Source organism: Macrotis lagotis, chromosome 1 (genome assembly GCF_037893015.1).
Source record: "Macrotis lagotis isolate mMagLag1 chromosome 1, bilby.v1.9.chrom.fasta, whole genome shotgun sequence".
Taxonomy (NCBI): Eukaryota; Metazoa; Chordata; class Mammalia; order Peramelemorphia; family Peramelidae; genus Macrotis; species Macrotis lagotis.
Window position 1 is genome coordinate 282,394,277 of NC_133658.1, and position 27,009 is coordinate 282,421,285.

At 42.6% G+C, this 27,009-nt stretch overlaps 1 protein-coding gene across 1 annotated transcript in view; it reads right to left on the bottom strand.

Moving 5' to 3' along the window:
- The window catches only part of NOTCH1 (notch receptor 1), a 70,391-nt gene that overhangs the window by 39,181 nt on the left and 4,201 nt on the right, over positions 1 to 27,009 (bottom strand). The window contains exons 3-4 of the mRNA XM_074210713.1: positions 2,236 to 2,498; positions 1,077 to 1,415 (exon numbers count right to left, since the gene is read on the bottom strand). Of these exons, the coding sequence (XP_074066814.1) occupies positions 1,077 to 1,415; positions 2,236 to 2,498 (602 nt within the window). The remainder of the gene's footprint in view (positions 1 to 1,076; positions 1,416 to 2,235; positions 2,499 to 27,009) is intronic.

Here is a 27,009-nt window from a genome sequence, read left to right on the forward strand (position 1 = left end):
AACACAAAATTCAAAGAAGCCACACCACCTGCCAAAAGTTGAGAAAACAAATCATGGCAAAAGTAGGACTACCACCACCCAGGTCTTCTGACTCTCTAGGGTTCTTATTGTCACCTGATGGACCTGAGATGGTCCTTTAAGCTGCTCATCTCATCTCACAGAAAGCTTTCCCTCTCCATTCCCCATACAAGGGCTTCAAACTAACTTCAGATACCATTTTCCCCACTGTGTCCCTAACAAGAAGAAAGGCAATTTAGGTGTGAAAAGAAACTATCCCCACACAAAGCCTACCTAAGGGCCCTACCACTGCTATAACCGGCACTACCCCTCAACCCCCAGCCCCCACCCCAGCTGGCTGTAGATATTCAGGAAGTTCATAAACTATGTGTCTGCACGCAGGGGGGCCCCAGCTGTTTGTGGGAGTGGCTGAATCTCTGAGGAACAGACTGTTAGGGCACAAGCTTGGACTGAGGCTGAAGAGGCCTCTCATTTCCCCTTTTGAAAAAAAAAAATGCTCTAGCAGGGCCCATTCCTAATGACAGGCTCCTGGGGCATACACACCACAGGCTGCCCCCATCAAGAACTGTCAACTGGCAGGCTGGATAGTGTTGGTAAAAAGGGTCTCAATGAAGCTACCCTGAGGTGCAGGAAGCTCTTCTAGGAAGGTTTTTAGACTAAATTCCCTTTCTAAGGACAAAGACAGCAGTCATCATTCAAGAAGTGAAAGGGACCTTTCAAGACCTTTCCAAAATCCTCCTGTTGACAAACTTGAGGAATCTGAAGCCTGAAGCAGGGAAAGGACATGTTCAAGGTCACTCAGACTATGAAGTAGGCAGGGTATGACCCCAGGGCCTGTGGATGATACACTGTATGAGGGATGCCACTGTGCTATCTTGGACTGCTCTCCAATTTTTCTACATATCGGAGCCTTGAATTCCCAAACATATCCCCTCTCTGGACAGGAGCTATAGCCTTCAACTCTGTCTTCCTCACAGGACTGGACCCAAGACTGGTTCCATACAGTACCGACCCAGTAAAGACTAAAGGTAGTATAAGAGAAAGGAGGAGTTCAGTACCTGGCAGACAAGTACATTCATAGGTGGTATCTCCAGTCTGACGGCAGGTGCCTCCATTCTGGCAGGGGGAAGGGTTGCAGGGTACATAGAGCACCTCGCAGTTCTGGCCAGTGAAGGCTGGTCGGCAGACACACTGGTAGGAGCCAACTTCATTGTGACAGGTGCCCCCATTCTTGCAGATGGCAGGGTTCTGGTTACACTCATTGACATCATGCTTGCAGGTAGGGCCGTGGAAACCAGGAGGGCAGCCGCAGATGTAGCTGGACTCAAAAGGTAGGCACTGTCCACCATTAGCACAGGGATTGGATGCACAAGGGTCAGCCTGTTGGCATGTCTTACCTAGGGGAAAGAGGTAGAAGGGAGGAATGATAACCCTTCACACTTAACATTTTGTTTTTCCTATCTGTTATCTCACCTGATAGCTCTGCTATACAGACAGTCAGTCAAAGGAACGTGAAGGCCCAAGAGGCAGAGTAGTTTGAGCAATGGGTCAGAGGATTTAGAGCTGGATGGGGCCTTATGGATTTATCTAATCCAACAAATCTGAAAGGTTACATAGATGTAGAGTAAAAGAACCATGATCCAAATCCATAGGATCATAGATTGAAAACTGGAAGGGATATTTGTAGTCAGTTCTAAAATTTACATTTAAAGAAACTGAGGCTTAAAGAGATCTGACTTAATTCGACAACTTGGTACAGATCACCACTCAACCCAGCATGAAGAGACCTGAGTTTTTGGTCCCTTATCCAATATTTACTAGCCAGGAAACCTCTGGCTGGTCACCTACCCTCCACTTAAAAAAATCCATATTTTCAAGTGATATTGCTCCCTATTTGGGGTGACTGTTCTCCCTGCTGAGTACATGGAAGTAGGGGTTTAGGGCCAGCCCCTGCTGGTCAAGGGTTGAGGGTCGGAAGAGAGTTAAAGGGGGGGGGCCATTCCCATGTGAAGGAGTTCTTCACTGTTTGTGTTGTGGACCCCTTCAGAAACCCCCTTTCAGAAGTTTTTAAGTATATTAAAAAATACATAGGATTATAAAGAAAGCCAATTACATTGAAATAGCTAAGATATTTAAAAATCAAAAACAATGAACCCCAAGTTTGCAGAGTCCCCAGGTTAAGAACCCCTACCCCAGAGGCTGAGGCTTTTATCTTACCTGACCATCCAGGGGGACAACGGCACTTGAAGTCAGTAAGTGTAATGAGTTCACAGGTGCCTCCATTCCGGCAAGGGTTATTCAAGCAAGCATTGTCCTCTGGAGTCAAGCAAAGCCGGTCAGAGAAGCCCAGGCGGCAGGTGCAGGCATAGTCCACGATGCTGCCCTGGATAACTATGTGGCAGGTCCCAGCATTCTTGCATGGGTTACTGAGGCAAGGGTTAGGGGCTTGACAATGCTGGCCAACATAGGGTCCGCTGCAACTGTTGGGTGGGAAAACATACAAAGGAATTGGTCTCTGGTCCAGCAATTCCCCACCCTCCTGGCCAATAGAGTTAGGTCTCTGTCTCTTTGTTCTTCTGTAAAGTTCAGAAATGATTGGTTGGTAACAATTTCACAAAGAGGAAAGAGTAAGACTGGAAGAGATCAAGTAGCTTACCTAAGCTCAGTAAATTATGAACTAGGCAGCAGATGTAAAAGTTTCAACTCTAGACTTTGCTACTTAGAAGCCATAATTCTTTTTTTTTCAGGTTTTTGCAAGGCAAATGGGGTTAAGTGGCTTGCCTGAGGCCACACAGCTAGGTAATTATTGTCTGAGACCAGATTTGAACCCAGGTACTCCTGACTCCAGGGCCAGTGCTTTATCCACTGCGCCACCTAGCCGCCCCAAGGAGCCATAATTCTTACTGGATCGTTAGCTATTTTCTCTATGATCCCCTTTTCCCTCAGCTTAGGAGCTCTCCAAAAGCAGGACTCTAGTTCCCTCCCATCAGACGAAGTGAGTGGAGAATAACTATGTCTTCCCCCATCAGACTAGGAGTGACCCAAGAGCACCAACTGTGTCTTTTCCCATCACACTAGGGAATCCCATTGATGACAGGGAATCCTTCAAGTTTCTCCACAAAGCACATGCTCTTGCCTGAAATCTCCTTCAACTGGAGTGACCCTGCAAAAATAAGGGGCTTGAGAAAGGGAGTGAAAAGGAATTAGGAATGCAGAAAAGTAGAATTCCAAGCAAAAGCTGTTTCTGTCATTATCCTGCAACTCTACAATCCTGAACACCCCAAGATTTACTTCTAAAGCCTCAGGACTCTATTCCTCTCTCCTGCTCAACACCACAGCAAGGAAATCCCTTTCATGTTTGCCTGGCTGCACTGGCCAGCCTACCCTGCCACCTGTTACTACATTTTCCAGAGCATGAGGGAAGCCATAAATCACCTGTTTAAAAGAAGAGATAGGTCATCTCTCAGCCACCTCAGCCTCCCATTCCCCTCCCCTTAGAGAAGGATAAATAGAAAACCCTGGGACCTGCAGAGCATCACCCTTCCCAGCCCAACACCCTTGCCCAGGGCAGTGTCAGGTGTCCTTAATGCTAGCTAGTTAGAATGAGGCACGCTGCTCAGGATGGCCCCAATGCTCAAAATCGCTATATGGGAATGGCACTACACCTGGGCTCTAATATGAGCTTGCCTAAGTTAATTTACTTTTCTGGACTTTTCTGTCCTCATCTGTTAAATGAGACAAGAAAACCCATTAGAGGACCTAGATTCAAATACAATCTCTACCATTCACTACCTGCATGGTCACCTTAGGGAGAAATCATTTAAATTTTCTGGGATTTGGGTTCCTCATTTGGAAAATGACTGGGTAATTTTTAAGGTTATTTTTTTCCAGTTCTAAATCCTGTGGTTGAAATACATTTGAGAATGTTGTCAAATTAAACCCCATACAAATGTTTAGTAATAGTATTCTATGAATAGTGTATTACTCTGGATACAGCTGCTGTCATCCCCAGAGAATAATGAAAGCCTCTTCATCTATGAAAAAGAGTTAACCAACTACTCAGAATTTCAAACTGTGGTGAGAGAAAGTCCTACCTTATCCTACAAGACTTAGGTTTGTTTGGTTTTTTTTTTGGGGGGGGGCTATTATGTGTCTCTCTCACCTTCTTTTAATAAGTCCCTGGGAATGAAAGGCATGCCCAAGCCCTGAGCTTGTCAATTTTAACACTCACATTCAAAACACCACAGTGCTACAAGGACAGAGCATTATGTCTTTTCCCATTGGGTTTTGTGGACAGGAACTATAGCATTTTATTTGTGTCCGAAGGCTAGACCTTGAATTAATTTCTTTATACTCTGGACCTTCTCTGAACCATTGTTCATGAACTCTTTCTAAATTGGGTTGAATTTCCCCATAATTCTATGCTCAGACAGACCATTTTTAGGAAAAACCAGAAACATAAAACAACTTCCCCTTTGGGTTCCTCTTCTCTTTCTAGTTTAATTTCAACTTGAAAATAAAAATAGAAACCATACTTTAGGAAATAGATAATACTATTGTAAGGGTTGGTAGATCCTCAGGATGGATGAGAAGGAAGAGGGACACATTTAGAAGATCAGAGAAGAATAGGATTTAAAGCTTTAAGGAATTTCAAAAGAAAAAAATCAGAGTTGTAAAAGATCTTTACAGAGGAAAACAAGGTCAGATAAACATGCCACAGAGCATCAGTGGAGCTCTGACATAAGGTCCTTTTGACCAGTGGATCCCTAGGATGGCTTCCTAGAATAGAGCTGCATTTCTCAATAGTTGCTGCATAAATTGCCTTGTCCCAAACTTCTTTTCTAAGCTAAACCTGAACTGGGCCAGGAGAATCAATCTGTCTTCCCTCTGCCAGCCATTTATCTCTGTCTGATGAGCTCAGGGAGGGTGAGCAAGAAAAGAGACTCAAAAATGGACACTCAGACCAACCATCTGTTACCAGAAGCCAAAAGGGCCAAAGCAACTGGCATTAGGAAAACAAAAGCCCTCAAGGATAGGAAGGATTGGCCTGGGGAATTAAGTTGTTTCCTGACACAGAACAGAGTTGTGGCCATTGTTGGTCATCAGCTCCTATCAGTGGGAGAGCAAAGAAACCTACTTCTATCAGAGGGGCCAAAATCAACAAACTGGCCCGCCTACTCCAATGAGGCCAAGCCCATTTCTTCTATACTATAAGATTCATAAGAACCCAAAATCACACCAAGTGGTCTGGAATAAACTAAGAGCAACTTGTGCTGAATTCAAGATTCTCAAATTCCTCCAATGTTCTCTACCAAAATGCCCCAATTAGAATGTGGAGTTAATTCTACCAGCAGTCATTTCTCCATCGACTTCATACCCGCTCTGTCTGGCCAGTTTGGAAAGCAGGCAGGAGGAAGGATTAGAAAAGAAAAAGGATCTTTACCCACTCACTACCCCCTTCTTTCCCCCTCCCCGCCAGTGAATGTCAATGCCCTCTATTGTTAGATAGGAGTTTGGGCACAGGAGAAAAGGCTCTTTTTTCTTTTCCAAGCTGATGACAAGGATGGCTAGAAGGGAGTGGGAAGGAAGATGGGGAGGAGAAAAGGGAAGGGGGGCGTGGGTAGTTAGGAAGAGACAGAGGGCACTTGATCAAAGATTTCTGAGGCCTCCCCATCAACACCCGCTGGCACACATCTTCCTCCTGCCTGTCTCCTCTTTCAACACGAGATGTCAATCCCATCTCTGGCTGGATGCTACTGTCATGATTAACTGAGAATACTGGGGAATGTCCAGTGAGGCTGAGAAGGGTAAGATGAGCCAGACTTACCTTGGCCTCCCAGCAATACCCTGAGCAATCACCCCCCCCCCCACAAAAAATCCTCCATCCTATAGGCTATCTAGCTTTTACTAAACCTTTAAGATAATCAGGCAAAAGTGAACCCTGGAAGAGCCCCTATCCCCTTCCCAACCTGGCTTCCAAAAACCAGAATCAGAAGAGAGACGTCAAGTACAACTAAGTTTCTCTGTTTCATTCTCCTCCCCTCTCCCCCTGCCACTTTCCTAATTCGAATTTCATTGTTGAGGATTGTGTGAGAATTTGTAAGGATTCGGGGACATTTCGAGTTAATGAGATTGTATTATCCCAGACCAATGTGAAGGAAAATGTGTCTAATAAATCAGGCATCTGCTCTCCGGACAAAGGGTGGCTGGAGGGAGCAGGTGCACATTTTAATAAGGAAGAGCAGCTGCCGAGCCCGACAGCCAATAGCCAGGCCTGGACCCAGGCGATGGGGGGGTGGGGGGAGGGACAGGAGGCTAGGTTTCTGGGTGGCTCAATAGTATCCTCCAGTTTGAGAATGCAACAGGCTGCCTCTGGGAGCCCACTGCTCTTATGAGAGAGACCATTGTCCATCAGGGTTGAGGGCCCAGGAGCAAGGAAAGAGTGAAGGCATGTTTGCCTGTCCCCAAACGTCAGTCATCTTTGTCCGTATGCTGGGCAATACCCCCCTTCATGATCAGGGTAGCGCGGTTTGGTTTGGTTTGTTTCTTCAAGAATCACCATGGGGGAAAACAGGTTTGGGTCATGAAAGGAAGGAGGGAATGTTTTATGTTTTCTTTCATATAAGGTAAAATGTTTGTCTGGTGAGATCATAAAGGAAAAGTGTCTTTCTTCACCCTCTCTTCACTGCTCTCCCCTCCCCACTTCCAGGAGGTGGGCAAAATTAGACAGCAAGATTGTAGCCCAACCCCAGTGGTTTGTGAAGGGAAACTCCTAGGGAGGTGTGAATTGCCTGTTAGTAATAAGATCTCAGAGAAAAATTCTTTGTCCAAGAAGATTGATTCATAAGGTATTTATATTCTAAGTGTATGTGACAGGGAACACATTCTAAGCATATGTGACAAGGAACAGGGAATGAGACCAGAGAGAAGGGGGAGAAGAAAGGGAGGGTATAATGAAGAAAATCTAGAGTTTCTTTTACTGTGGCCTTCATACAAGCCTAGAGTTGGGGAGGAAGGTAGAAGCAACCTCTCAAAAGGAGCCATTTATGAAGATTAGTCCCTTCACGCTTAATAACAACCAAGTTCCATACTGACTTATCCATAAGTCTTTTGATCTCACAGCCCAAAGTCCTGATAGTAGGCAATGTCTTAGCCATAAAATGAGGGAGGAGAGGATACTCTGGGACTATCAAGAAGACCAGGTAGAAGCAGGTTGTTTGCCAACCAAATCAGAGTCCAAGGGATGCATTTTGGTCCAGCAAGGATAAATGAGACTAACATGAGAAAGAGACAACAGAAGACAAAGAAAGGCCTTGAGGATACTCCATGTAAAATGCACAGGAACAACATTGCACTAAGGCTCAAGAGATATAAATTCTAATCCAGGCTGCCATTAACTCTGCACCATAGAGACCTGCTTTTCCTTATTTCTATTAAGTCCCTCCCCCTCACAATTCACTCCCCTAAAGTAATTAAATCAGCTTCCCTAACTTCCAGCTCACATGGATTTACCCTCTCCTCAACTTGTCCTATAGCATTTACTGTGGGAACCATTTATGTTTGCAAATCATAAATACTTTTAAATACATAAATGTATTTAAATATGGTTGTTGGATAAAAGTAAGCTCCCCAAGGGTAAGAGACAAAGTCTACTCTTTGTACATGGTGATTATTCAGCTCATAGACCAAACTGTCCATGGAGTTTTCTTGGCAAAGAAACTGAAGTGATTTACCATTTCATTCTCCAGTTTTATACAGGTGAGGGTTAAGGGACTTGCCCAAGGTCACACAGCTATAAAAGTCTGAGCTCAGATTTGAGCTCTGGTGTCTCTGACTCCAGGTCCAGTGCTCTATCCACTGCATCACCTAGCTATGCAAGCACATAGTACCAGATCAATAGATAACTGAACCTGGCTTAACCAGCTTTTTATATCCACCTATAGCATTTGCTTACATTAAAAAGATCTTCAAGAAGAGGGCTTATACTCTTGCCTTTACATTTTCAAGGCTAGATATTATTTCCTTCCCAGCAGTGAATGGGTCTCCCCCCCACCCAAAGGAAGTCATTTGTGTTAGAGAATGGGCAGTTTAGCTGTTAGCCTTCTCACATCTCCCTCCAACATTTCCTAAAACTGGCCTGGGCTCCTACTTCAAGTTTTCTCAAGTATCAATCCCCTCTGTGAAAATCATGGATGCCAACAAAACCAAGTCATTGATATCAGATGTGAAATGCTGTGGCACAGGGTTTCTAAACCTACCTCTTTCCTTAAAAAGTGGTGAAGAGAATTTACTAAAGAAAGATTCTATAAGACTTGGGACCTAAGTCTTGACTGGGTCACTAGGTGGCTGTGATCTTAGCTTGTCACTGCCCTTCTCTGGGCCCTGGTTTCTTCTTGTGTAAAATGAAAGATTTGAGCTAGAGGACTCTTAGGGGTCTATTCTAGTTCTTTAACTTACAGTCTAAGCTAGACTATTGCTAAGTCAGAGATTTAAAATTTGTGTCTGTCACCAGGGACCATTGGATCTACTTATAATATCTACATGCTTAGAAATATTTTCCACCTGTTGAGCATCTCATGTAGTAATATCTATACTTTACTACTTCTTTCAAGCTGGAAACTTCCTTTAACTAGCAAAGACTTAACAAAAAGAAGTTTACCTTTAGACATTGCTTTTACTTCTCAAAATAACCAAAGTGATACCATTTAATTTCCCAAAGCCCTTTCCCATTGACTAATCTCATTTGTACTCCTTCACCAAGCACCAGAATGGTGAAATAACTTGTACATGGGAATTCAAAGAGTTAATGGCAAAGGCAGAACCCGGTCAACAACTGACTTTCAGTCCCGGGCTCTTTCTATTTCCTCTACACTATTCTGGTCCTTGGTTTCTCTATAGGAGGATAAAATGGGGATGAAAATTCCCGCTCCACACTACTTCTAAGGGAGGTTTGTGGGGGATGAAGGGGAATTTCAGAGACAGTGTGGAGAGAATTGAGCAGACTACTTACTGAAGGAAGCTACCTCAGAGCCAATCTTGGCCCAGAAGCTGCAGGCTTCCGGCAGAGGTGGGGGGAGGATGCAAGTTAAATGGTGCTCTGTCTGTGGTTCAAAAAATATTGCCTCCCCCTTTGTTCCCTCATTTCAATATTTCCCCTGTACTGGGCTCCTGCCTTTTCCTCCACCAGCACTGGGCTGGCTCCCTGTTCGCGCGCTCTCTATAGAAATGTGACTCCTGAAAGCATCCCCAGGCAGATGTTGCTATGACCTTTCACCCAAGACTAATTCTAAGTTTGGCTGTTTTCCTTTCTAAGCTAAGCTGCCATCTGCCACCCCCAGGGGATGGATGACAATTCCCTCCACCCTCTAAATGAAAGAACATAGAAGGGATGGAAAGACAGAGGTAGCAAAGAAAGAAAAAAATAGGGAAGAGGGAAGAGGCAGAAGAGATACCTGTTACTTGAATACACAAACCAGGGACTTCCCTGTAACAGGGAAAGAGTTCTCTGTTCTGTACTGAGGTTCTGTTCATTGTGGGCAAAAGGATGGGTATGTGATAAGAGAGCAGAGGAGCACAACTTCCTTATCCTGATGGCTGTGGACCATGACCTTATAAACCTACTGGAAAAACCCATATGGGCATAGTGAAACTGGTATCTAACTGGACAGAACCAGTTTTCTTGGGATGTCAGAGAACCCCCCACCCCACCCCAGTCCTAAGATAAAGAAGTTTGGAAGAAGCTTGACCAAACTATCTATGGGAGCATCTTTTTGAGCCTTGGGGAATTAGCAAAAGCTCTGTCCCTTTGCCCCACTATAAAAGCAAATCTAGGCTAAGAAGATCAGGATTTACAGCTTCCCAAATTTGGCTTCACCCTATGGTTCCTACCTTTTATCACTCTTCTCTTTATGTTTTCTTCTATCTAGCCAAACCAAACTACCTACTCTCATTCTGTCCCTTCCTTCCTTGGTGTACTCTCTCCTGAGAGCATTCCCAAAAATCAAATTCCTCCCATTTCTACCTATCTAAATCCTCCTTCCTTCACAATACCATGCAATCTATTGCCCTAGCTAAAAATCATCTCTTTCACATCAAAGTTCTTATAGTGCGTTATCTAGTCCTCACATTTGCCCTTATGCCAGGCTATCTTATATCAGTACTAATCTGTGTACAAGACATAAAAGATTCATGAGGTCAGAGACTCATTTTTCTGATTCATATCCCTCCTCCAGCCCTGAACACAGTTGATACTTAGATTATCTCTTTAAATTGATGTCAAGGAATGTTTCTTTGATAAAAGGAATCTTTATTTTTACAAAGAGAACAGATTTCAAAAAAAAGCATTTCTTTGGCATGCAAAATCACTTAAATATTTGATTTATAGCCAAATGGAAAGATCCCTAATGCATAAATTGAAAAACACCTGCATCTTAAAAAAAAGAAATCAAAAGATCTTAGAATTTTAAAAGGCCTCAGAGGTTATCTAGCCCAACCCCTTCATTTTAAAGATGAGGACACAGAGACCCAGAGTTTAAGTGACTTGCTTCACTATCATTCAGGTAGCTAAGAAGCAGAGCCAGATTGGAACCAGAGACTAGCCATGCATTAATGAGCAGATAGCAATTTGCTGGGAGGTTTCCAATGGAATGCCTTGGGGTTCTGTCCCTAGCTTTGAGTTACTGGACATTTTTAAAGATGCTCTGAATGAAGGCATAGATGGTCTGCTTAATGAATTTGCAGCTGACAAATAGAAAGGGATCGCTAGCATATACAATGACAAAGTCCATATCCAAAAAAAAAATCTTGACACCAGAATATATTCAGTCAAAAGGGAATAAACATCAAGTTCTATGCTTGTGTCAAGAAATAAATCAACACTATAAGTACAGGCAAAGGATCGGTGGGAAAATGGTTACAAGGTGAACAGTCTTAAAGACTCAAAGAACATGGTATAGAGAAAAGATAACTCGGCTAGAAATTAGTAAATAAGTTATGGACTTAGATTTGCTACCTAACTTTTGTGATCTTGGGCAGGTCATTTTCCATTTGGATTTACTCATCCATGCATTGATTTATGGGAACAATCTCTCTCTCTCTCTCTCTCTCTCATTCTGATGGCTCCTTTGGCTGAGCTTAAGCAAGTTCACTTTTAAAAAATAAAAATCAGGAGAAGCCCACTAGTTATAGTCTGTGGACTGAAAGGAACCAACACTAAGATCTCTTAGCAGGTTTTTATCAGATATTCCCCATCTAGCAGTTTTTCCTCCCAGAAAGGCAATGTAGTTCATGGGGGAAAAAAAAGTCAGTGGATAACAGAACTCTGTGCTTCATGCTAGGGGAAGGTGTCTTCCAAAAGTGGGGTAGTGGGGAGAAAAGTCCAGGAGTTGAGAATGCTGAGTCAACCACTTTCCAGCATCATCAAGTAACCTTTTGATCACCCCCTGCTTCAGGTTGTCCTTGCCATGAAGAACCCGTGGGAATAAGTGGAGGAAGGAAAGGGTCATGGCTTTAATTAGCCTGGCTCCTTCCTTGCTCGATTTTCAAATTAATTAATAATAACTTCTCCCCACCCCCACCCCAGAGCAGGCAGCTATAAAAGCTTACAGGTGTTGGCAGGTGAGGCCCTAGCAATCCATTAAGGCTTAACCAGGCACACATTTCTCCTCAGGAGAACAAGTACATTTGATGATGGATTACACACAGCTCTTTCTTTGGCCTGGGCTGCTACTACCATTTGGAGTAATCAGCCTCTTACTCTGTGCCTCTGTCCATCTCTTATCTTACCGCCATCCAGCACAGTCCAAAGTTTGCCCAAGTGGCCATGTGCCAATCTACTCATGGGTTATTCACTAGGTCATAAAAAATAGGGGTCTTTTTTTTAATCTATCTACCTCTACTACTCCCTTTTTGGAAGACAGTCTCTATTAAGGCTTCTGTGATTTTAAATTGGGGGGAAAAGTCATTTTTTTTTACCTGCAAGGTCAATGCACTTAGGCAAAACACTTCAACAGTTAATAATAGATAGCTGCTACTAACTCAGTATAGAGACAGAGTAATGGGTAGAGAGTATGGCATAGAAAGCAGTGGCAATAGCATCAGAAAACTGGGGTTCAAATTCTGCCTCTGTCATGACCTAAGGGACCTTGGGTAATTGTGTTTCCTTCTTTGGACTTCAAGATTTCTAGCTCTAAAATTCAGTTCAAAACTAGCCCTAAAAGCCCAGCTGCTCTACAGTCCTATAAGGATAGGAGTATTTTCCCTGACTCCACACCTCAAGCCCAGATGCTTAGTATCCCAAAGAGAAGAAAACTGAAAACATATCCTAATAAATCTGAGTTTTTTGAGGGAGACAGCACAAATTGGCTATGACTCAGGTCTGGCATGTTCTCTCTCCCTCCTCATGTCCACCTCGTGGGGTCTTCTAAGTTCCTAAAGGTTAGCCCAAGTGCCACTTACTATATGAAACCTTTCATGACCCTCTCTCAGAAGTTCATTATCCTCAAATCACTCTACCAACAAGCATTAAGCATTTACTATATACTAAGCACAATATAAATATGGAGAGACAATTTTAATAAATGCCTGAAAAAGCCACAGGCATGATTCCTAATTAGGGGCCTCTGAGATTCTAAAAGAAGGCCACCCTAAACATCTGGGTTTTTTCTTTTTCTTTTTTGCAAGGCAAATAGGGTTAAGTGGCTTGCCCAAGGCCACACAGCTAGGCAATTATTAAGTGTCCAAGGCCGGGTTAGAACTCGGGTACTCCTGAAGGTGCTCTATCCACCGCCATCTAGCCACCCCCACCCTAAACATCTGAAAGAAGAAGCCACCTCCAACTCCAAAATTTCCCTTTCTATATGGGGCAGAATTTGGAATTCTTCGTTGTTCATTCACACTCTGGAAGGGATTGTGGCATATGATAACTCCATACTGATTCAAAAATGCTTGTTGAAACGTTTAAACAATTTATTGAAAGTGAAGTTGGTCAGTTATGCTCTGTGGTCATAGGCTGACTCTTATCTTTACCACAATCTAAGCCCTAACCTCAACCAGACACTGTCCATCAGAAAATGCCAGAGCATCGACCCTAATCCCAACCTCCACTCCCTATAATTTGGAACAGGCTACCTTGAGGAGATACCAGGACCTTTGGATAAAAGAAGATCAGAGAGTTATTTCAAATTTAGAGCATGCTTTTAGAGTTTTCCAGATTCTTTCAAATATGAAAGTCTAGGGAGGCAGGCAAGGTAAGGATTAACAGTACCACTTTACAGATAGGGAAACTGAGATCCAGAAAAATAAGATTGTTCAAGTGGTCAAGCTGGAACAAGAACCCAAGTTTTCTGATTTACAAGAAAAAATCTTTTTAGGTACCATTTATATTTTCTCTTGGAGAGAAGAGGCCCTCCTACATGGTCTGGGGAACCACATGTTTCATTTTCTGCTGTCCTCACTAGTGTCTTAGGAGCCACTGTCTGAACACCTGCCTAAGTTAATTATCCAGAATATCCTGACTCTTTTTGGGGGTAGGAAGAGTGGAGGGAAATGGGGAAGTAGAATTTGAAAGATGACTCAAATCACACTGGGGCTTTCTCCTGTTTTTACTCCCTTGCCCATCAGGGAATTGGAAAGTAAGGGGAAAGGGAGGACAGAATATGTGCACCCAGCAATAACACACTGTGAAAGACTTGGGTTTTTTGTTTGTACAAAGAGCCAAGTCATAAGGATTACCTGAGCAGAGGCTGTGGTGGGACATCAGTTACCCCCAAACACCTGCTCCTTCAAACCACAAAGTTTAGTTCCACCTGATCTCTCTGGTGGCTAATTACCAAGATGGTAGACCCTGCCTGGCAGGGGTGAGATCGAGTTACTGAGAGCCATACACCTGCAACCTTCCTGTATGTACTGCGGTCTCTGGCTAAGTTTCTTAGCCGTTGTGCATAGGTGTTAAGCAGAAGGACTGGGGTGATCTCTGCTGATTCCCAGAGCAGGAACTAAGGGAAAGAGGATGAAGAGGAGTGAACCATGGGTTTCAGAAAAGCTAGCCTTGTAAGGGGTCAGTAGGCTCAAGTCAGTTCTCCATTAAAAAATGCTGAAGCAGCAGAGGGGCCGAGTTGGGAGTTCCTCTGGATCAGACTGTGTTGGTTAGTGGGAGAAAGGAAATCAGAGTGAGTGTCCCAATTTACATGTCCTCTGGGGTCCCACAGAAAAGGCTCAGTCCTGGTCTATTCATTGGAAATACAAACACCAAAGGACAGGGCACAGCCAATACCCACCTGAACTTTCCTCTTTCTCCCCATCAGTCCCTGCTTAGACTCATGTTCTTCTCTCTTCTCCACCAAGCTCTTTCCTACTTTACCATCTCCTCCCATAAAGTAAACTCCTTTCTAATTCCTCAGAGTCCTCTTCATTCTGCACACTGGGTTCAGCTCTCATCATGTCCATGACAATAACAGATATAGACTTTTTTTGGGGGGGGGAAGGACCCTACAAGCAGTAGTGTCTGTCCTAAAGAGTTTATAAGAGGAAGCCTGGGGAAGTCCTTTGCTTCTTCCCACCAGCTCATCTCTCTTCCATAGTCCAGGAAGACAGAAAGGAATAATAATTGAGAATGATTAAAGCAGAACCCTAAACATATTTTGAAATTATATTCTTTCCCATTCAGGTCAGCCATGAGCTGGGATCTAGACCCAAAAGTAAAAATTATGGAATCTTCAAATTCTAAACTTCGGAAGGAACCTAAGGATCATCTACCCCAATCCTATTCTTGTACCTTAAACCTTAAAAGGGAACTTATTCAAAACAAAATTTTGGAGTTTCTTGCCTTTCAGGGATCTTTCCATTATACCCCCATGGCCAAGTGTTATTAGTTTACCAGTATTCTCTGTCATCTTTTCCCTTTGATATTTTCTACATCCTTAGATAAGTGTTAATTCTGTTCACCCCTCCTCCTCTGAGAAAGAGGAAATACAGGAAAACAGACACACCTACCTTCCCAGCAGTGTGGCAGCCTAGCCCAGCCTGAGAAAAGAGGAGAAATCCCTTTGTGTAGTGAGAATGGATGAGGAATAAGCTTGGAATGGTGATCTCTGGAAGCCTGTTTTCCCACCACCATGAAAACAATGCTTTAATAATTCCCATTGTTCCCTATTCTTTCCTCGGAGCAGTTCCAAAAGTGTGTAAAACTTGACTACGTGGCCTCTCAATTCTGTGTGTGTGTGGGGGGGGGGATGACAAGGAAAACTGAGAAATTCTAAGGGGAACCAAAGTCTAAAGAGGTCAAGCAATTTGCTAAAGGTCACTTAGTTTTCTGTAGTGAAGTCATAGGAAGAGAACTCAAGATTCCCCAGCACCCTTGCCTATGAAGTCTCTCTAGACTAGATCTATATCTGTCCACATCCACTCTTCCACATTACCTTGAGGAATGAGTTGGTGCCAACAATAGAGGAGCCACCCAGGACTTGCACATGCCTATGGCCAACTTTGTACTTCACTCAAAGAAAATCCCATGTGAATCCTTTCCCTCTACTTTGGGGATGATTTTTCCTAAGGAGTTCCCATCCATTCCCCTGAAGTTCTTTCTCCTCCATCTCAACTAAATGCCTATTTCTTACATTTTTGACTGTCCATAGCATTTGTCCACAACATTTTAGCCCCAATTATATTTCTCCCCAGCAAAGGAATATACTTAGACTTCTTCCCACTTCAAGTGCTACTGAAGCTCGCTGTCTAAAATCATGGTTAGAGCTGGTGGAGGAAGTAGACTCCCAATTGAATCATGTGTCTTTCCAGGAGACCTGCCCTGTCCCACTGACAGGAGAGTTCTCAAAGCACAAGAATGGCTTTTAAAGGGACAGCTAAAAGCAGCCAGTCTTCCCTCCCTCCTGGTATGTTTGTGTGTTTTCCTGTGCCAGGCCACCCCACCCAGATTTTATGCAACATCACCTGATCTCCTTAGACAAAAAAGACCCAGGAGGGAGACAATGCATTCTTATATCCTGACATGCTACGGCTGAAATACAAAACTCACTGCAGGCATGGGAGGAGGAATAGAGCTCTAGAAAAGAGAAAGATATGGGTGCTCTTCTTGGAGGTCAGCAATAGATCAATTTTTTTCTTCTTCCAGTCAAATGGGGCAGATAAGGACAATCCATAAATCAACAAGTTATTAAAGTTATTAAGTTATTAAAGTTATTAAAGACCTATGAAGAGCGACAAATTGTACTGGTGCTGGAGATAAAAGGAAAAAAGACAGTCTCCATCTTTAAGGAACTTACATTTTAATGGAAAGTCCTGTTCAACTTTTTGTGATGCACTATTCAGTTTACTTAGCAAAGATCCTGGAGGAGTTCGCCATTTCCTTCTCCAGCTATAATAAGAGGTGAAATGACTTGCCTAAGGTCACACAGCTGATGACTGAGGCTGTGTTGAACTTTGGTCTTCCTGCCTCTAAGCCCAGCACTCTATCTTCTGAGCCATCTAGCTGAATATATCTAGGTATATACAAAACAGATACCAAGCAGATCAAAGATTCTGGGGTGGGTAAGGCCATAGCAGTTGGGCAGACCAACAAAGGTCTCATGGAAAAATATGTACTTGAGCTGAATCTTGAAAAAGATCAGGGATTCCAAGAGGCAGAGGTAAGGAAAAGAAGTATAGGGGACAAGCATTGCAGAGACACGGGTGGGCAATAGAATGGAATATTGAGGAACAAGAGGACCAGATAAGGATGGACCAGAAAACACATGGAAGAGAGTAATCTGTACCAAGTCTCCAAAGAGACAAGTTAGGAGACAGGTTGTAAAGCTCATTGAATATCAAACCTGAATTTATATTTATCCTAGAGCTATTAGGCAGTCCTGGAGTTTACTGATAGGAGGGTGACATGGTTGGACTGCTTTGATGTGTCTGGTTGACATGTTAGACTGTCAGATGTATGAAGGATGGATTAGAATAAGGAGAAGATTTTGGCAGGCAGGTCAAGTAGGAGGTTATTACAACAATCCAGACATAAAATGATAAGGGTAATTTAGGACAGTGGCTATGCTGAGTAAAAAGGAGGTAGATATGAAAGATGTCATGGAGTAGGAATTATAAGATTTGTTGTTTATTAGATATGTAGAAGAGTGAAAATGAGGAGTCAAGCTTATCACCAAATCTGCAAGTGTGTGAAGGATGATAATACCTCCCACATAAATAGGGAAGTACTAAGAGAAAGCGGCAAGATTCAGAGGTAAAGATAACAAGTTCTGTTATGGGACATCCAATTTGAAATTGTCCCATTGGTAGTTATGATACTAGACTGGAGCTCAGGAGAGATAAGGGATGGAAATATGAATTGTGATTTGTATAGAGATAATGGTAATTAAATCCATGGGAACTGAAAAGATCATAAAGTGAAAAAGTATAGATGGGGGAAAGAAGACTCAGGACTGAGCCTTGGAATACAACCACAATTAGGGGAGAGGACATGAATATCCAGTGAAGGAAACTGAGGAGCAATCAGATAGTTAGCAAAAGAACTAAGGGAGAGAGAGAAGTGAAGTGTCACAAAACCTAGGAAACAGTAACCAGGGAGAGAAGTCAATATCGGCAAATGTTGCAGAGATGTTGAGAAAGATGAGGACTGGGGAAAAGGTCAGTAGATTTGGGCAATTAAGAAATCATTTGTACCTCTGGAGAGAGAAGTTTCAGTTGAGTGATGAGGTCAGCAGACAGATTGCAAAGGGTCTAGCAGAGTGTGAGAAGAGAAGTGAAGGCACCTAGTGTGGACAGCTTTTTCAGTGTTACAGCAAGAAAGATGCATTTTCAATGGGTAAGATGCAAAAACACTAGTCTTTATCTTGGTGAAGGAAGGGTGGTGACGGAACAAAAGAAAAAATAAAAGTGGGGACAAAGAGGCACAGGATGAGGGAGACAAACAGAAAGGGAAAACAGGCAGAGAGACACACAGAGAATGGGGAGCAAGAAAACAGAAATCCTGACAGACAAGACATATAGGACAAAGAATAAAAGAAAAGACATATGGTTTGGGGCTGAGACCAGAACCAATAAAAGAGATAAACAGAAAGAAATACAGAGGAGACCCAAAAGATGATGGAAAGGCAAGTAAAGGGAGAGACACATCCAGGAAAAAAAAGGTATAAATGGAAAGGATCCTACAAACCTAATAAAAAGGAGACTTGTACATCAGATACTCTTCCTAGAGTGTTTTCATTTTTTATCTTTTGATTAGGTGGAGACGGGGGGGGGGGGGGGGGGGGGGGGGGGAATAGAGGAAAGATACATCGAAAGAGAGCTGCATGAACTATGCCTAACCATGTTCACTGGAAATGCTGAAAAAAACTTTTACATTCTGATCCTTCCAGTCTACAGAAATCTTTGGGTCAGCCTTAGTCTTATTGAGAAAACTGATGACAATAGGAGGGGCTCTAGCCTCTGCTGCATTCTTCCACACTGCTCCTTAGAAACCCTGCCCCCCTTTTACTGGGAACAGTGGGCACCATGAAAAGGGCCGTCTGTCGCCTCCGCTTTTTGACTCTGAGCCCTGTCTAACTTTTTAATAGTAGCCCAACAGGCCAAAAAGACTATCTCCAGGGTCAGTTTGTCACAGGGTCACTCTCTAGCCAGAACTGTCACCAGCCCCTTTTTCTCTCTATCCAAGCAGACTAATGGCTCTGTCCCAGGAACATTATGCCAGTAGCGCAGAAGCTGGGCAAACGGAAAGAGGAGGAGCAACGATTGAAGGAATTCCATGAATGATTCAGCTCATCTCCCCCAATAATGTCCTTTCTGAAAATTCCAGAAAGGGAACAATGAACACTGTTTCTGGGATCAGTTGGGTCCAAATTGCTCTGATCTATGGGACTGCCCAGACCTCAGATCCTTCTGTCTTTAGTCAACCTTATAGAACCAGGGACTCCCAGGATAGCTAGGTCATTTCTCATATGCATCTAATTGAATTATATATTCCTCCTCAAGCAATCACAGAGACTCTGCATTCCTTTACATTTATAACATTCACTCACTACCAGGGGAAGATCTGGGTAGAAAACATTCATGAATGCTATCAACTAACCAGTCTTTCTTAAATGTCAATTATGCACTCAGAACTATACACAAAAGAACCTCAGTGCTCAAAAAGTTTGTATTTTATTTGGGAAACCAGGTCCTTGTATTATAGTTATGTACATGTCTTGTCTCCCCAGTTAAAGCGCTAGCTCCTTGAGACCAGGACAGCAGGAACTGTTATTAACTCTGTACCTCCCCTACTACAGTATCTATCAAAAACAATGCAGCTAGATGGAGCAGTGAACAGAGCACAGGCCCTGGAGTCAGGAGGACCTGAATTCAAATCCAACCTCAGACATTTAATAATGACCTAGCTGTGTGACCTTGGGCAAACCACTTAACCCCATTTGTCTTGCAAAAAAACCCAATGGTTTCCACACACATGTATTTAGTAAACGTTTACTGAATTAATGTCACATGTGAAACCCCTCTCCCCCCAATACACATAAGATAGTATAAATACAGTACTAGAGGTAGTAAAGATGAAACATTTGTACATCTTTGTAAAACCCCATGCAAATTGAGTTATTCTTAGGAGTGAGAATCAGATTTCCTTCAGGCTCCCTCCTTTATTTTTTTGACCAATTTAAACCCTGTACATCCTATATAAGCCCCACTTCAAGTCTTATCTCTTTCATAAAGACATCTTGACAATTGTAACTCAAACTGATCTGAAAGCGTTGTTTCTAGAAGGGGTCTTCAAAAGCACATGTTTTTTTCTCACTGTAGAGAAGACTAAACTAAGATGACAAAGTTATTGAACTGCAGAGACCAGACCAGATCCCAGATCCACAAAATCCTAGACCAGAATTTGTTTTCTAAAGCACCACATTACAGGTGGTTCTCCTCAATGTGGAGCAGTGGATATAAGTACTGGTTCTGGAATCAAAGGACCTGGGTTCAAATTCTGCCTGTTAATATCTGTATGACCTTAAGCAGGTCATTTATCCTTTCTAGGGCTCTTCTCATCTAGAAAATCAGAGTTGGACTCAATGACTTCTGAGGTCCCTTCTAGCTCCAAGTCTATGATATACAATCTTCTGAATTTTTTATCTGTTTGTTTATCTAATAGAGGCTATGATATGAATCCAAATATTATACAGTTGGGAATTATAGACTATCTTAAATCAACAGATGTTACACCTATATTGGTTTGCCCAACTACAATGCAAGTTCCTTCCTGAAGGGCAGAGACAAGTTTTCTCCTTGTTCCGTCTCCTCTACATTGCCTACCCATTGGACTGGACTCTGAGCAAGTTCTCTCAGAAAACACATGAGTGACCCAGAATAGATAATTGTTGAAAAGTGGAATTTGTCATTAATATTAAGAGAATAACCATTGACTTTCTCAAACTATTCCTTCATGTCTCCACAAAGAGAGTATCCTGAGTTAGAGGGGACCAAGGAACTGGTCCAGACAAGTACATCTCTAATGGTCTCATGATTCAGAAGACTTTATCTGCTAACTCCACAAGGGATGGGGCAAAGCACAATGCTATGCTTACTAAATGGTCTGCTAAACTGAATATTGCCATTTTCACCTCAATATTAACCTAAGAATCACAAGCCAGTGTCAGCTCCTGTTAGAGGGTCCTATGGGGGTGGGGGGTGGGAATGAAAGCCAATCTCCACCATCCACTAACACTTCTTACAGAAAAGCAATTACCAGAAAAACACAAAAAACCAATCTCCCTGGAAACTTCACATTTCCAGTAAGTGCATAGTTTCCGCTTACTGACCAAAACTGAAAGGAACTGTAGGTGTAGAAATGAGGTTCCTTCTAACAAAGCTCTGGGCTCATCTTTCCAAGGTCTGTGTGATGGTAGGTGCTTTAACCAAACTCCCACTGTCTGTAGCTTGTAAATAAAGCCCTAGCTTGCTCTCCAAGCAGTATTTCCTCCCACTGTTTACAATGGGAGTCCCATGCCTATTTGTCTGCCTGACAGATTGCAGTTAGTGAATCCAGGAATAGGGAGGCCTTAAATATCCACTGTGTGCAAACAAGGCCTAAAATAACCAACTGCTTCCATAGGGGAAGCGAGGAAAACTTGTTAAAGAGGACTTGATTGATGTGCAAATAATTTCTCTCTTCAACTTGATTAAGCATGAAAGTTTCCCCTATTAAATCCAGCCCTCCCTGGCTGGAGAGTCCCAGAAAAATGCCTGTGCTTTCCTAATATTAACTCCAGACCGCCCCAGGCATCAGGGGAGGAGATCTAAACTGCAGCATGAGATTAACTCCCAAAGGAAGGATAATGGACTGAGCACCTCCAGTTCAGATCTCATTACTTTTCATTAGAAGACTACTTTCTTCTTTGGTCTTAGCCCACTCACATAAAACATCAGCCCACCTTGGCATTCCACTCTCCTAAATTTAAGCAACTGAGGGGAGGGATGGGACCCAAATGATCTATAAATATCCCAGGCCTCTCTTTCAGTCACTATCCAGGTGAACACGAGTTCATAGATTTCTAATGGGAAGAAAACACAGAGATCTCTCGCCCTATACCCTCAATTTAAAGATAAAGTTCAGGAAAGGGAAGGGACTTGGTTAAAGTCACACAACTAATTACTGGCAGATTTGGGACCAGAACCCAAGCCCCCCCCCCCCCCTAAATCACAGTAGAGGTTTTCCCAACATCAGGCTACCTCAATCTAAGCAGGTGATAAACTGAGTTTACTTTTAGCAATACTTTTCAGGTTAGCAAATTAGCAGTGTAAACAAGATTACAAGAGGAATATTTACTCTACTTAAGAGAACAAACTGCTTCAAATACACTAGAAGCACTTAATTTTACATGCAAACAATGTAAATATAATAAGAGTCTCCAGGATACTGTTTAGGCTGAAACTATGCTAAACTCAATTTTTTTTTTAATTTTGTAATCACCAGAACATAGACTACACTTTTGTCATCTAGATTATGCCACTGCACTTAGCTGAAAATAAAATGATTTCTTTTTTTAAATTGTGTGATTGAAATTAAAGTTATTATTTAGTTATGTCTGATTCTTTATGACCAAATTTGGGGGTTTTGTGGCAATACTGGAGTGATTGCCATTTTCTTCTCTAGCTCATTTTATAGTTGAGGAATCTGATATAAACAGAGTTAAGTGACTTACCCAGGATTCTGAAGTCAGATTTGAACTCAGAAGGATGAATTTTTCTGTTCTTCTGTCTTTAAACCTGACACTCTATCCATGACATCACACCTAGCTGCCCCCCCCAACCCCACCCCTTTCTGTGCCACTGTGCTAGGAAAAATGCCTAGCCTCTAGGTCTGAGTTTAACCAATCTTCAAAATAAGGAGCCCTTATACTAGATCACTAAAGTTTTAAAGTTCTAGCAATCTATGAATAATGTTGGGTTTTTTTTAGGTTTTTCCAAGGCAATGGGACTAAGTGACTTGCCCAAGAGCTAGGTAATTATTAAGTGTCTGAGGTTGCATTTGAACTCGGGTACTCCTGACTCCAGGGTCAGTGCTCTATCCACTGCACCACCTAGCCACCCCAATCTATGAAGGTTATTTCAAATGAATCCAAAAACACTACTCAAATTTCATTCAACAAACTGAGTGCCTAAGTGCAAGGTCTCCAGAGAGAACTGTTTGAATTGCCTCAGTTCTTGGCTCTCTACCCCAAAGCCACTACTATCACAGAATCAAAGAGTGCTCAGGTCACTGGTATAAAGCCCAAACCCAAATTTCCCCCAAAAGATTTGAGGAGAAAAGAAGCCTTACACAAAGTTAAGCCTATTTCCAAACACTGCTGCACTCCAGAAAAGGTGTTATATGCAATCACCTTAAGAAAAACTTCCTTCCCCAACCTGGGACCAGCTGTCTTTCCTGGAGAAAGACCAAAGCTTCTGTCAGTCATTCCTGAGGAAAACTGAAGCATGGTCTTCAATAACAATACCTCAGTTACTAGCATCCTACTTAGTTTTGTTAGAGTTGGATGGTTCCTAATTCAAACCCTCATTTTTAAGAGAGGAAAAACAAAGTCAGACATGGGAAATGACTTGGCCTTAACCACAAGACAGAATAGAAATCAGAACCTAAGTATAATGAGAGGAATGGAGTTGACAGGGGAGAGGACTGTCCTTAAAAGTCTATTCTGAGAAAACCAACCACACCTGACAGAGACAGCTCAGTTAGAAGAACAGGTCATAAATGATCAAAAGTATGGCAAATCATATTAATTGTCCCTTGAGGCCAGTCGCTAGTTAAATCTGTTTATGCTTCCTACAATCTACATTCTTCTCCTGATGTTCTCAGTCTACAGGGACAGGTGGCTTCAAGAACTTCTCAACAGAAAGGTGTGTCACTTTTATTGGTTAGCACCTGACCCGACCCTAGTCTTTGCAATATAGTTTCTATGTTTCTGTATGCTATTGATTAGCAAATGGAGACTAACAATGTCATCTTCTTGTTATTTGGATTTTAGGGGGAAAAATCATTTTTAATTCCATATCTTGCAACAGGTCATCTCTCTTCCTCTTCCAGTTGAGGTAATTCCAGAATAGTTTCTGGAGGAGCTGTTGCCTGGGCAGGAAACTCTGGGGGACACAGAAAAATGAACTGAACTTCTTCAGATGGAAAGAAATTGGTAAATGTCAAACCTTAGAATAATGATTTCCATTCCTGCCCCTGATTCTTTTGGTTATGAGATGAGATGGGCCGTTTAATTTGTTCAGGAAAAGGACCACTCCTTTTCTGGCCCCAACTGCAGTAGAAGATCATGCATGAATATCATAATTCAAGAAATATAACTGGTCCAAAAGACCTGACCCAGCAGACAAGTTGAAGATTGGGAAGTTCAGCTCTTGTTTCTCTCGTAAAGGCTCTCTACTGCACGCCCTGAGGCAAATCATTTCATCTCTCCCAGACTCAGTTTTCTCATCTATAAAATGGAAATAATCATACTGCCCACCACCACCTTGAGGGGGAGCAGAATGTCTGTAATTTTATGACCTCCAGATGAAAGCATCTGTCAAAGTGCAGTTATTGTTGTTACATTATTGAGGAAAGCAATCTAGACTCTCAATCAACTCAGAAAAGCCACATCCTTTCACTATTTATAGAACAGACAAGAGAAACAGGAAAGGTCCCTCCTCTCCTAAAGTACTGGGGGACAGAAATCATTCTTCCCAACTTCAGTTTGGGTAGTGGAATGCTAAGACTCAATGATTCTTGATCTTCCATGTAGAATCCCTTTCCCATCCTCTAGTCAGACTTCAGCATTGGATAATCTCCAAATTACGTTACCTCAGAGACCTGTCACTGAATTGGTCCTTGTGGCCTGGCACACTTTACCATGACATAGTTTCTTGGGTCCTCATGCTACTTCAAATCACCCTTATCTCCTACTCTCCACAAAAATCAAAGGTTTCTATCCTCCCATAGTCTCTTCTAAAATCAAGGTTACAGCCTCTGAGTCCCTTTACCCAGAAAGATCATGGTTTAGTTATTTCAGAAGTTCCTTTTATCCATTGTTCACTCAACTCCACCCTCTTCCTGTTCAACCTACAGTTCAGTCTCCCCCCCCACCTTAAATTTTTTTTCATGGAAAAATGTTGGGTAACTCATAGAAGCAATACATACCATAAGAAAATGTTCTCTTTTTAAAAAAAAACATTAGGAACAGAATTAAAGAGAATGGTAGATCCAAACTTTACAGGACTTTCTTGCCATCTACTCATTTTTCTAGTTATCTTCCTCCAACAATTTATAGGTAATCCCTTCTCCTTGACACTTAGTATTTTTAAACATGTGCTTTTCTAACCCTTACATCCTCTAACTATAAGACAGAATTGCTGCATAAACAGAGGAAGTCCTGTAACAGACTCATTTTTTTTCTCTCCCAGCTTGAAACCAATGATTAGATTTAACCTCTCTTCCTCCTTCACCCCTTTCAGTTTAAAACAAGATTGGTACCCAGGCATGGTACAAACAACGTTCAACTAGGAATCAGGAAACCTGGATTCAACTCTCAGTTAAGTACTTACCAGTAGAGTGACCCTGGACAAGTCACACTCCAAAGTCTCAGTTCCCTCATCTGTAAATGGAAATTTATTATTCCTTGTCCTGCCTACCTCACAGAAATGTACAAAATTCTAATGATACCTCTATCAAATTCCTCTCCTTCTTTGTCTTTTCAAACACATTCATATAAAGTTGGTTTCTCCCTGCAGAGAAAACTGCCATTCCTCTATCAAGTTTCTTGGAACAGAAAGGAAGGTTCTGGGGTAAGCCCACATCTTCCCCACCCTCCCAGAGAGGGCCACAGGGGGGCAGCTGCATCCCAGTCAAGTCATATCAAGTGAGAAAGATGCTCTTGACCTGGGGAATTTGGCACTACAGAAGTTAAGAAAGACTCAGTTTTCAAATCCTACTGGTGAAACAATGTACAGCAGCAAATGCCATCTCTCAGTGGCTCTCATCAAGTGACAAAGGTTACTTTGCCTTCATACCACAAACAATTAGGTTTTGAATCCCTGATCCAGATTTATCGAAAAAGGGTAATTCTGGACCAGGCTTGCCTCAATATGGCCATAGCTCCCTGCTTTCCTGCTGTAACCGAGAACCCCCAAATGCCAGAACATTGCCCTACTAGAGTCATCCTGGGGTATTTATTTCACTCCATTTTCTAATTGGATTTGTAGGGAAAGCACAATAGGGCCTTTATGGCCCAACTGTGTTAAGTGCCAGGCCAAATTGAGGTGTGGCCCTGGGCCAAAAATGGAAGGGGCCAACTCAGCCTCTGCTATCTCTGCCCTGGACTAGGCTTCATTTAGGAAGCTTGGAAGTAGTGTTCCCAGTAAAGAGATTATTTGGGAAGGGAGGAGGGGAAAAGGTAGGAGGGTGGAAGGATAGCTCTTTCAAGGTCATGTCTTCTATTCCATGGGGCTTAAGGCAGATTAGGGGCTTCAATAGCCAATTTATCTTTTAGCAATGAGAAAAAGGGTCTCCTGTCAAAAGGTCCATGACTACCATGAAAATTCAAAGCTTCAGCCACAAGGACTATGTTGACAGTAGCAATACAGTCAGGCCTTATGATAACCACAGGCATAGGAAATCACTTGCTTTACCCCAACAGGGTTTTCATTTCCAACAGAGGGCAGCAAGCCAGAGTAGAAAACTTCAATGTCTGACAACCAAAATCTCCATCAACACTGCTGGCTATCCAAGGTTAAGTTTTCTTTCTCTCTCTTCCCAGATGAGGCCAAAATAGCACCTGGGGAAGCATACTTATATAATATGATGACCAGAATGTTACAAGAATAGAATGTCAGAGCTAAAAAAGACCTTAGAAATCATTTTGTCCATCTCAAGTCATTTTAAGGATTAAGAAACTGAAGTCTGGAGAAGAGGAGGGAACTTGTTCAAGGTGTGTGTGAGAGAGAGAGAGTGAGTCAAGGATTAGAGGCCAAGTCCCCCAACTCTCCAATGCAATGTGCCTTTTGCAATACCATGCTGCCTCTCCAAAGTTTTTCTCCATCTCCAATTATATTATACTGAAAATTCTGTACATATGTAAATCTGCTGGGGGTGGGGTAAGACAAAGTAGCCAAGAAGGAAAGTAGGGGTGGGAGAAGAGATTGTGGGGTAGAAGGGTATGGGGAGAGTTATGCATTCTGGGAAGCCACACATGATTAGTCACACAGCATTAATCTGCCTTCCTCAACAATAGCTGCCGAATTTCGACTGAATCCCAGCTGTCGGTCCTTGAATGAAAGAAAACAAGATTTAGGGCATCAAGCGTCGGTGAGGCTTCTGCAGGGGGAAAAAAAAACCAAAAAGGAGGAAAAAAAAAACCCAGCGTTCATTCATTAGTGGCTCACAAAGAGGTCTCGTCTTTGTCCATTAAACTGCTCATGGGCCTGATTAATTTGCTGAAGTTTTGGGAGAGGAGGAAGGGGGTG